This window comes from Diplotaxodon limnothrissa, linkage group LG16 (assembly GCF_057381915.1).
Source record: "Diplotaxodon limnothrissa isolate DT_005_m linkage group LG16, D_limnothrissa_male_GT1.1, whole genome shotgun sequence".
Lineage (NCBI taxonomy): Eukaryota > Metazoa > Chordata > Actinopteri > Cichliformes > Cichlidae > Diplotaxodon > Diplotaxodon limnothrissa.
In genome coordinates this window covers 36379752-36391985 of record NC_140611.1, presented here as the reverse complement: position 1 = coordinate 36391985, position 12234 = coordinate 36379752, and the positions used below count along the sequence as shown (strand labels likewise).

The 12234-nt window shown below is 39.6% G+C and overlaps 1 protein-coding gene across 2 annotated transcripts in view; it reads right to left on the bottom strand.

Moving 5' to 3' along the window:
• Positions 1 to 12234, bottom strand: part of slc39a10 (solute carrier family 39 member 10) — a 35633-nt gene that overhangs the window by 8041 nt on the left and 15358 nt on the right. For both annotated transcript variants that reach the window (XM_085374049.1, XM_085374048.1), the window contains 2 exons: positions 10968 to 12176; positions 10008 to 10185 (listed from right to left, as the gene is read on the bottom strand). In XM_085374049.1, the coding sequence (XP_085230175.1) occupies positions 10008 to 10185; positions 10968 to 12155 (1366 nt within the window). In that variant the 5' untranslated portion in view covers positions 12156 to 12176. The remainder of the gene's footprint in view (positions 1 to 10007; positions 10186 to 10967; positions 12177 to 12234) is intronic.

The following is a 12234-nucleotide window of genomic DNA, read 5'->3' as shown; positions in this document are numbered from 1 at the left end:
ATCGCTGCTGCAAAGAAGAAGTGAAGCATCAAGCCAGCAGCGGGCTTAGTAAAACAGGAAGGAAACGCTAATTTCAGGTAATCATACAAACAAGTTTTAAGAGTCACGTGACTTGTTGTAGGTCGGTGTTGTGTCAGCACAGCTCATATTTGTTGTGTATCCCTTCCAGCGTCTTCATGGATCTATTAGAGCTTCTTCGTTCAGTTAAAGAGAAAAGGATGCGCTGCGTTTCTGCAGAACATTTTACGCACTCTACTCCCACGAGAACCTTTGAAAAGTCAGCACTCTTTGCTCTGTCGTCTGCAGCTCACTCAAACAGTATGCTGAACCCGGCAGCGAGCGCAGCACAAGCCACGTCCTGCGTGAAAGCCCCTTGAGGCAGAAGCTGCTCAGCGATTTGACAGAAAACCAGAGAGCGACGCTGAATATCAAGACACCTCCGAACCCTCTGGAGTTTTCTGAAGGTGGAGGACTTTTCCCTGCTGAAGTGGACTTTAGTTTGATGAAGGCAGTCACAAACAGAATCGAGTCGAGCTCATCGTCCCCCTCCTTCCTTCTCTCTTAATATCACAGGACGATCGTGCCATCTGCACCTGTGCCAAGCCATACGTAGGAGTGAAAAGAAAGAATGCTTCTATTTAAAAATGGGCACAGCTTTGCAGAAGCCCACTAAATAAAATAATTAAAATAATTTTCTTTAAAATATAAATTCATCTCATTCCTGCCCCGAGGATGCTTCAAACATCAGCTTGTATTTTCAACCCCTGAAATGCTGTTTTATTTTATTTATTTATTTTACGTAAATGTTATATACCTATGTGGTATGTGACTTTTGTTGCTATGATGCCAGGTCTCTCTTGGAAATGAGATTTTTAATCTCATTGAGATGCTAGCCAAAAGTGAACCTTTGGGATTTAAGAATCAGTCTGTGCATCATCCTGGTATTTTGGGGCATTTTAGGTATTAGTAACTGTATAATTGTTACAAACAAGAAACCCTCTATTAGTCTCTGTAAAGCACTTTGAATCACCTTGTTGTTGAATTGTGCTATACAAATAAACTTGCCTTGCCTTTATAATCACAACGGTGAGATTGATGGCCAAACCCTGATTGTTTGTTGCCAGCAGTTTTAGAAGCGTGACAGTAGAATTATAAGAGTTATTCACAGCTCAGACAACATGTTTATAAGAGCGCTCTACCTCTTGAAGCAGCAGACTACAGCTATTAGTCTCTTCAGAGCCGCTTTACTGATTCCACACATTACAAAGAGCGGCTCATCGTGAGACAAAACAGTCAATCTGTATTCAAATCTCTTCGCTAACACTCACCTTATTGTTTTTATTATAACCACCATTTTCAATGTACATTATATAAGTGAAGTTTTACAGATGAATGCTTTTCTATTTGTTGCTATCATGCGGAACAACGTGTAACCCTGAGAGGCAACTGTACATCAGCCAGACAGTCCATCGCCACATCACCGCAGGTCCTTCACACTCACGCAGCTCATCTCCCTCTCTATCTCATTACCTTTATGCAGCTGTGGTTGTGTGGGCGGGTGTATGTATGTGTGTGTGCTTAGGCGTAGACATGGAGGTGGGCAGGGGGTTGCAGCAGGGCAATTTAAAGGCGGTGATAAGGGAACAGAGGAGAGAACGAAAGAGACCAACTTCTCTCCAATTACGCATCTCCTGTGAGCCACGGCTCAGAAAAATGGCCCCCGGTGTCGCTTAGGCTCTCCTAATTGGCACGGCGCAAAAAAAAAAGAAAAAAAAAAAAAGAGGGGAGTGGGGACCAGAAAGAAGTGAACTGCAAATTTTCCGAGCTCCCCCGCGGATGCCGGCAGGAGGTAAATGAGAGGCAGCTCTGCAGCTTGTGGTGCACCATTTCTGAAAATCTAGCGCCTCTAGTTTTGCACTAATGAGGAGCCGTTGCTGCCCTTTTGACTTGTTTGTGCAGTCCTCCTCGTCATCGTTACGGTTTTAAAAAATTATTATTATTATTAATGTTTTCAGGGGCGGCACACTTTGGCCTGAAGCCCGTATGGCACAGGTTTCTCCAGGAGGAAGTGTGTGCTTAACAATTAAGGCACTTTGGGAATTTCTCCAACCTCACAGCTGAACTTCAGTCCCTTTTGTCTAATTCTGTCCCCGCTGTAAACCTATCAAGTGTAAATCTGTCTTCAGTCACAAAAGCCACTCCTCTAATTAAAAGTAAATCTTATGACCCAAAGTCACTGTGATGTCTAATTTGCAGCATGTACACAAAAACAAACACACTTACACAGCAGGGGGGGGGGGTCACACAAAACATGAGAACTCACAAACTGAGACAGAACTCATTATGCTTTTCCCTAATTTTCTGTCATACACAAACCATTATAATGCTGGATGTTCATATTAGACTTGGCCAAAGTTTCACATAATGAGGTCAGTCTATAGACTAATCCCACCAAGCCAAAAGACTCCGGCTGCTCAATTACAGCAGAAATCATAACTACAGTTATTTTCCACAAATAATAACTATCTTCAACTGTTTAATTTAACACCATGCAGCAGTAGCTACGCTTGACCGAGATGAACACCATGTCTTAAGAGACCAACACGGAGACAGACAGAGTTAATAATCCTTCCACAGGTTCACCAATGGTAATTCTGGAGTTGCACTAAACAGCAAGTAAGTCTGAGCTTTCAGGACGCCGCTGTAAAGGAAGAAGGTGGGTGTGATTTCTATAGAAACGCTGAGCTTTGCTGTGAAAATTCATGGGAAAAAGTCTCATTGTCCCCTGGTTTGACTCACAGCTAGCTGCACACAGTGTTCCTGTTGTTAGCCAAAGTCTGAGGACAACTAGTTTTATTAAGACTGAGCTTGTAGTTCATAGTTTGACTTAATACCACAACACTGAAAAAAAGGGACTGGCCATCTCTTGGATTTGTGTAAGCATCTTGCATGTATTTAACACAATTACCTCATGTTTTAAAGATAAATGTAACTATATAGTGTAAAAACTACATGATATGCAGAAAGGGTGTATTAAATTGTTCATATCATGTTCAGGTGAAGTAAGTCAATAAGATAGCAACGTTAAATCTCGTGAAACCACGCGTGATTTCATCTCGCGGGCTTTGGATCGTGGTTCAAAAAAGGCATCCATCTCAGTCAAGTCGAGCAGCCAACTCTACGTTTTTGGTATGTCTTGATTTTTTGAATTAATATTTACCATATTTCAGCCAAATGTAGTTAAACGTCTAGAGTGTCGCCATGTAACATGCTAAAAAAGAGCCATTAGCTTATTTGCTGTTTTATCTGTTATCAAAGAATTGGCGCTTTTTCATTTGAATTTGTCTTTGGCACAAGAGCCGTAATATCACATTAAACCTAATTACGAGGCACTCATAACATAATTTGGTTTTCTGTGTGAATAGATTTGCCAACTGACTCTTCAGTTACATTGTGTATTTACTGCACCGTGGTGTTAGTGAGATTTTGGACATTGAACAGCTTTAGCTAATATCATTAGCGGCATTATGCTAGCTTACATCCCTACCCCTCCTGCCCTCACCTGCTGTCCTTTTCTTTTTGTTTTTTTTGCTGCACATTGAGAGACCACATCTATTCTGCATTTCACCAGGAGTCAGCTGATGGATTGTGGGTTCAAGGTGTTATGGTAAGAAAGTATATTCTATTTTCGTTTAAGGTTTCTGTAACTTAATTATAATAGGTTTTGTATAATTATTAGGTGCATGCATACACAAATAGACCACCCTATTAAAACAACTGAGAAATCCAAAATCTGCCATAGGTTTAACTTATACCTGTATGTATTGTCAGAAAGGTGATTACTGGACTCACATTAATGCACACTTGAACTAAAATGAGGTTGTAACTTGTGGGTTCTTGGGTTGCAAATCAGAAACAAACATCTTTGGATTTTTTTAATCCCATAAGATCTGGAAACACAGTTTTTATTCAACAAAACATTACTGATTAACCAAGCACAGTGCCTGCTGTTATTTCAAAATTTCAAAATGTTATTTCAGATAAAATGCAGCATTTCAGTGCATCCCAACCATGCCTTTACAGTCAAGGTTTCTGACGGAGCTGAGTTTCTCTCTGACAGTCTGCTGAAAGTGTTTGCAAAGTGATCGGGGGAACAGGGCACAAAGCTAAAGGATGTAGCTGCCATGATGACAGTAAGAACTTTAAAATTCTTTAACTACAAAGTGTATATGTATTGCATTAGGTCAGTAAAAGATTTTTATGCTGCATCCATTGAAACAGTCAACTATTACCTGTGAGTACTGATTCCACTGAAAGGATGCCATTCTTTTTTGTCATGCATTTACTGGCCCACTGAGAAAAATTTATCTTTTTTTTTAAAATATATGTTCTGGAAACTATATATCCATAAAGTTGATGTCAAACAGGAATTTTTGATATTGCTTTGTAGATGCTGGTGTTGCATGTTGACTGGTTTAAAAAGTCAAGTTTTTGTCTGGGATCATTTTCTTCTGTGCTACTGAAAAGTTCACAAATCTCTGTTTTCTTTGTTATAATACTTTAGGATGACATTAATGCTCAAAGGGAGTCTCATCAAAGTGCTCCGCATCTGTGTGAAAGACAATTGCAACATCTTGGTGCAGGAGTTCATGGTGAGTGTTTTATGAGTAGATTGTGGCTTTGCAACATTTAAAAATGCATTTAGTTATCCACTTGATCCTCATTGGACTGGTTAGGACCAGTAGTCCTCTTTAATAATTTGAAGTTCACATGAGGCCTGGTAGTGAACTCGGCCGCCGGCCCTTGAGGCCCCACCCCTACCCCTGTATTAGGGGTCACATCAGTGTGAAAAAACTTTAAATTTGTCATTCTAGTGAACAAAGAAAAATCCCACCAATATTTACATTAGCTTTTGTTTGAAAAAAAAAAAAAAAGACCAACTGACCAACAGCTAACCAAATTGTGGGGCTGAAAGTCTAAATTCTAACATCTTCTGAGTGACATAACCTGGATTTCTGATGGGCCGGTGTCTTTCTAACAAAAACTAATGTAAAGCATTTGAAATTATTATGTTTTTCAAACTCTGTTAGACCATGAATGGCAGCATGGCAGGCCACTCTTTGGCTATAGCTATTTACTATGTTGCTTGCATTGGTTTAAATTACTCTAACATTAGAACTGGTAGATTCAAAAGAGATGAGTTTAAAAGGGAATCTTAAAAAAATGTTTTGTGTTTAACCAGGACTTGACTGAGGCCACTGCACAGATTGAGAAAACCACAATGAACATCTGTCTCCAGAGATGCGCCAGGCAATGACTTTTCTGATGTTGGCATCATCATCGAGGGTATAGTAGTTCTTCAAGATCTGGATAACGTGACCTTTGCAGTAGCCATGCTGTTTGGACCTTTTTTATTCCTTCAATATGAGTTACCCATCACAGCTCTGCTACACTTTTGAGGTGATTCAAAGGGTGGTAATGGAGTTGGATGCAACTCAGCTCTCAAGAAAAGCTCACAACTAAGACAAAACTGCTCCTGCAAGGAAAGCTCACTGTTATGCATGCAAGGTGACCAGCTCTAGGTGAGAGGACATTTAAATCTCACACTTGTTCTGCTGCATTTTTGAAGCTCAATTCCAGGAGCAGATCGCAGGGTTCATTTTTATATACTATGCAACTGCCATGAGGACGAGCTGTTTTTGTTGTTGTTGTTTGTTTTTCCTTTTGCTCTGTACAAGTTCTCTGTTTGTCTGTTTGGCAGCATTTTTAAATTTCTCTTTGTATTTTTTTCTTTCTTTTACTAGTGAAGAGATGTAGCGTGAACAGTTATACAGTCTAAATATCCCATATGGGTCGTGTGAAATGGTATTTTCAGTTTCATTCAGTTGAAGTAAAGAACGTTGAATATTTCTAAGTGTGCTGTTTTGAACCAAGATGTCACAGTATGATCAGTGCTGTATTTTTTGACAGTCACTGTATCAATGTTATTTTTGCGTCTCTTGAATAAAGTTTTTGACCTGCAAGTGCTAATTTCTTTAGTTATTGGGGTAAAATGGGTAATGTTAATAGGAAGGTGTTTGCCAATTCAGTAACCTAATTTAATGTTAATGGAAACTAACATTACCTCAAATTGTTTAGTTATAATTGTTGTTTAACTGAATCTTGACGTCAGAGGCCTTAAATAGAATGTTTTGATTTGTTCTTTCCCAACATTTTTCAAAAGAAAGAGTCTAATTTCTTTGCTGTGATTGATTCCAGAGAACACGGAAGAACTGACATTATTTAACTGTTGATTTATATAGATTCAGTGGAGGAGTAATGTCAGTTTAATTCTTTACCTACTGTCAATGCAGTGAAATTAGACATTTTGTTTTTAAAGGTTACTGGTGGATGCCAGCAACCATCTTGGAAGAGAACAATACAATCTGTTATAAGGCCTCCATTTGAAAATTGTGTATTTGATACTAGAATATAATAGCAAAATGTAATTTGAAGATAACATGTAGTATTTAAGTGACCAAGTAGTATTGGGTAAAAGTTATTGAATGGTGTTGGGATAAAGTGAAAAAATTGTGAAGGATTAAAATATTCCAAGAGCTCAAATTACTTCATCAAAACATGTTTAAGTCACATTTTATCAACACAAATTGCACAGGTTTATTGAACATGAATAAATTGTGTTAATTTAACTCAATTGTTTAAGTTGCTGCCAAAGCAAAACATCTGTGTGCAACAAATGTCCACCATTGAATTAAGTAAATCCAACAACATATTTTTTTCAGTGAACTACAAAGAGATGCTGCTGCTGCTGATGTTTCTCAGGAGTTTCTGATCCTTGGAGGTTAAAGTTCTGAATTTTTTTCCAGCCTAACCTTGAAAAGTGGCGTGATATCAGTCCTTGACTAAATCGAATACCTACATTTTTTTTCCTTATGTTTTTCTTGTAAATTTAGTGTTTTAATCTAGAGATTTTTTTCTCATTATTATCCCCCTTCACACCTTCTCTTTGCACGGGACAGACACTCTGAAATAACTTAAAGGGAGGCTGGAGATGAACTCACACTGAACTTACAGAGGATGAGCTACACCGAGGCCCATTATAAGTTAAAGAAAGATTATTTTTAAACATGAATCATGCAAAGCTACTCTAGCAGAAACCAAGAAAACAAATACAGAGCTGGAAACGAGCATAAGGTCCCCTTTAACTGCCACAACGTGATTAGACTGATTATTACACAAGTTTACAAAATACTGTAATTCCAGATGGCTTTGTGCAATCTATTCTGAGATTTACATGCTGAGCCCACCAATATAAACACATTAATGTACCGTAAAGCGTAAATTCAAAGAAACCCAAAGATGTGCAGTCTGTCTTGTATTTTTGGTTTGCAGTAGCTGAGATTACTGCTCCTCCTTTGATTTGTAAGAAAGGTTTTATAGCTTCGAGTTTTATTTCACGACCTGTAACTCATTAACTTTTAAACGCTATGATTTTATAATTTGCATTCCCATAAACCTGGAAACATTGTAAGGTCTCAGAGCAGGACTTAATACTGACCTTCTGACTTTATAGCTCCGCTTTTGTCCTCTTTCGGTTTTCAGATTTTCTTTTTTTGAATATTATTGATTGGAGGATGTGATCAGAATACAAACTGAGAGAAGAAAGCTCACTGAAAGAAAGAAGTAGTTGGGCACTCAAAGGGACACAAACGGTCTTTCTTTGCTCTATTTAGAAAAGACAAAAAAGGACCACTTGTTCACTGCCATGGCAACTGAAATAATTTAATAAGGAGAAGAGACAGATGGAAAGCTCCAAACACAGACTGTGAGTGCTGCAGTTAGGTGTGTGAATAGCCCAGAAATGTCCTGTATTAAGATGACTGCAAGAAGGCCAACTGTAGCACATTAATGGGGTGATTCCACTATGACCTCCATCCTAATCAGCTCCTGATGCTCACGGTGAATTATGGTAGCCTTTTCATATAGACAAAACTGTAAACTTGCTTATAAAGTTTTGTGTTTCACATATTTTTCTTTTTTCTGTTTAAAACAAAATCACTACTTTTAAGTCAGTTTAGTTTCACTTTGTTTACAATTTCAGTTTTTAGCGCTCAAAGTCACAGATTTCCTAGTCTCAGTAAACACACCAAAGCTGCCACCCTCTGTGTGTTGAAGACTTAAACTAAAGACGTCCACAGATACATGTTTACATGGAGTCTATGCTTGATCTATAGTTCAGTTAACTCAAACATTTCCCAAACTTTTTGCTTTTTCTTTAGTTAACTATATAAAAAAAGCCCTGAACCACAGTTGAGATTCACAGTGGTTCCACAAACTACACACTGAGCAGAAGCTCATGAGGTCAGGGTCATGCCTACAGCAGCAGACGCCATAAAAAACGTCTTGAGTGGTTTTAGAGGAACATTTCCGTCTTGAACAAAGGTTAGTGTGAGACAACCTTGCAGCAGGTTTGATATAAAGAACAAAGTACATGTTTAGCAGTAAGCAGGAAAAAGCCTCCTGGACAATGACGACATCGCTCACTGCTTTAAGTGACTCGAGTCTCAAATTTCTCCAAGTCTACATTATTAGCGAGAACTGATGTTACGCCTTCCTTCAGCTGTAAATAAAACTCATGTTGTGTAAATACATGAAGCAATTTGAGCATAAGAAGCACTCTTCAACGACTGCTCTGGCTTCCAATACTCAGTTCTTCTTTTTTGTTAATGTCGCTGCTCAAACTGCTCTCCTGTGTCTCCTCTGCAGCTCTGCACAGCAGAAGGATGCCGCAGAGGTATGGTTACACAAAAATCACATTTTCATTTCCAAAACCTCGATCTTGGAGTCACGTTTGAGCGCACAAACACAAAACTGTTTTATTTATTTATTTGAATTAAAACTTTTCAAATTGTCAAAGTTGCCAAAATGAAATGAATGACTGTAAAGAAGGCAAGACGTCACCAGTTTAATGTTAAGTATATTATAAATTAAATGTGATCAACTCTACTCCAGATTAGTCTTAATATTGATTAAGAAAAACGCTATATACACCCACCGGCAGCTTCATTTGTCCCACCTTGTCAATGTGACAGGAGTGGCATCTCATACGGTCTTCTGCCGCTGCTGTCACCTTTCTGCTTCACAGTTTGCCGTGTTGTGAGTCAAACCAGAGCAGAGACGCTCTTCTGCATTGCAACAAGTGGTTGTTTGTATTGCTGTTGCATTCAAATCAGCTCAAAGCAGTTTAGCTAGAAGTAAAAATGTTCTTTTCCTTTTTTAAAGTATTTTATATATTATACTAAATATTTTAACATTTATATTTAATGTTACTTATATTTTTTTAACATTTTTATTTATAACTCTCTGTTTTGGGTCCAGTTTGGCACACATTGCCCTGTCCCCTTGCTATCAGGCTCTGAAAATTAAAATAAAATAAAATCAGTAAAAGATAGCGGCAGTACCAGGAAATAGAAGTCTCAATATAAAATACGGCTTAACCATTTTAAAGAAACATTATATATTTTGCAGATCTTCCACTCTTCCCTAAGAGAGGAGCTCCAGGTTACGTAAAGACAGCATTACATTAATGTTTTATGATGGGAGTCCCTGTGGTTTTACACTTATGAAGAAAGCAGTTTCCTATGGCCGATGGCATCAGACAAAAACCCTGACTTACAGTGTGCTTTGTTAACCACATTTTTTAATGTTTCACTGTGACTTTTTCCTCCATTCCAATTTCTTACCATCATATTCAGTGTCTCAACAATTTCATAATAGTAGATGCTTTTTAGTCCACCTTCCGTGACTGCTTAGCTTGCTGGTCTCACACCAAGTATCCAAAACAAGGATAAAACACTGGCTTCAGCTGCATTTTGTCATCCAAAAGAATGAAATGAAAATAAAATGAGCACCGTGGACTGAACTAAGCAGCTGACACTCATTGAAATTAATATTTCTCCTTGCTATGTGGTTTTTTTTTCCGAGCAGATCAATGAGTTTGCTCTTACCAGAACTGGCAGGCTCAAAGGCTTCCTGCTCCACATCCATCTGCTCGTAATGGAGGATGCAGACCCGCCTGTCTATTTGGTAGAGCAAGGCGGGACACAGATACGCAAACTGGCGGGGGGAGATGAGCGAGTCGGGATTGAGGCCGTAGTAGGTGAGGAGCTGAGTGAGGTTCAAACACTGGAGTGAGAAGGTGAGAACATGAAAATATAAATAAACGCAGGGAACCACTGAAAAACATTACAAATAACAGAATCACTTCTTGTAAAGTCAAATTTCACTCAAACACAATGTGAGCTGCAGCAAAAGACAGATTTTATGTTAAGGGAATTTCACTTTGGCAGTACTGACTGATCCAAACATCCACGAGGAAAGCCAACCATTCATTTAAAAATGCTGAGAGAGATTCCACACACAGAAAACCAACACGATATAATAACTTAAGCAGTAGTGCAACAACAAACACTCGACTAAGCACTGATAACTTATTAGAACAATAGCATTTAAATAAAAATCTGGTTTCTTGTGTCTGTTTATTTAATCCTTCTTGTTTTTTGTCCTTTTGTGAAAAAATACACATTTATTACAAACAAGTGGACTGTTTAAGGCTTTCAGATTTCCCAACACTATATTTAACTTCATCAGGGGGTTTATGTAATAGTTTTAGTTTGTCAGTCTGTTTTTTTTAACAGGATTGCTTAAAACTTTATGGACAGTGTCACATGTAAATTTGACCAGTTAATTGTTTTGATGAAATAAAAAAAAAAAAAAAAAATGGCACAGGCTACCAATCAGAAAATAGTGGGTTAAAGATGGGGGAAAGGAAGCTTCAACTACTTGTTTGACACAGCGGAGGAGCTCAGAATGACGCAAAACTATCACAAAAGTTAAAAAAGCAAATTGGAAACCACAACAGGTGCATTTAATAAAAAAAGAAAAAAACAAATAAAAAATAATCTTACCTCCTCATGCTGATGGGTTAATCCACCTGGATGACCAGCTGGCATGGAGACTGGCAGAGTGGGCACGGGAAGTGCCCCCGGTGCCTCTCTCTTATCTTTATGAGAGTGGCTGTGACCATGTGTGTGGTTATGGTCATGAGTGTTGTCATGGTCGTGGTCATCAGATGCAGGTGTGTGAGAAGATGTGGTTTTGTCTCGCCCTCGCTGTCCTCTGACTCTTCCCGGTTTCCAGGGTTTCTTGGGTCGGTTTTCTGTCGGGGTGGGCTGCAGCCTCTGGGGCACCTGAGATGGCTCCAGCTTTTCCTGGTCGAGGTGAGTGCCGCCTATGTCTGTGTGCACTTCATGAATATGATTGTAGTCATGTTCATGATCACTGTGGTTGCTGTGGTCGTGATCAGGGTGAGGCTGAGAAGACAGGTCCCTGTGGTTGACCTGCTGGTGTTTGTGCTCTTCATCATGTGTGTGATTGTTGTGGTCGCCAAAGTCGTGTGTGTCATGTTGATGGTCATTCTCCTCTACCTTAGTGTGATTGTGATCTTGTTCATGGTCATGTTCGTGATCATGTTCGTGATCATGTTCGTGATCATGTTCGTGATCATGTTCGTGATCATGTTCGTGATCTGTCGGTCCAGCAGTGGTTTGGCTGCACCGAGTGGGAGCTCCTTCTGTGTGTGGATGCTGAGAGTCTTGTTTTTGGTGTGGACGCATCTGTGTGGTGTGACTGTGCCGGTGGCCCTGGCCGTGGCTGTGGCCAGCGTTAGTGGATGAATGTCCGTGCAGCATATCCAACACCTCGAGGTGGGCTACATGGTCATGGCCCAGATCCTCATGATCCAAACCTACAACCTTCACTTCTCCCAATCCCAAGCTAAACAACAGACTCTGAAAGCCCTTGAAATCTAGCCGGTCTTCCTGGCCATAGCGCCTGAAAAGCTGCTGGATGTAGAAGCGCTGTTCCTCCTCAAGAGCATCCCCAGCGTGCCCACTCTTGGACCCTGGGGACTCTGTGACCCCTCTCACGTATGGAGCCTCAGAAATCTGCAGGTCGCTGTGAGCGCTGTCATGATCATTGTGGCGATGCCCATCGTGCAGATGGTGGTGTCCTCCTTCATGGCAGTGGCTGCACTGATGAAAGAGGAACGTGAGCACACACAGGAAACAGAACTTGGTGTGCATGTGGACTCTCATTGTCCCCTCAATTCTCGTCACCTGCAATAAATAAATAAATGGATAAATAAGTAAAAGAATAAGACCGTGACAAAAGCAC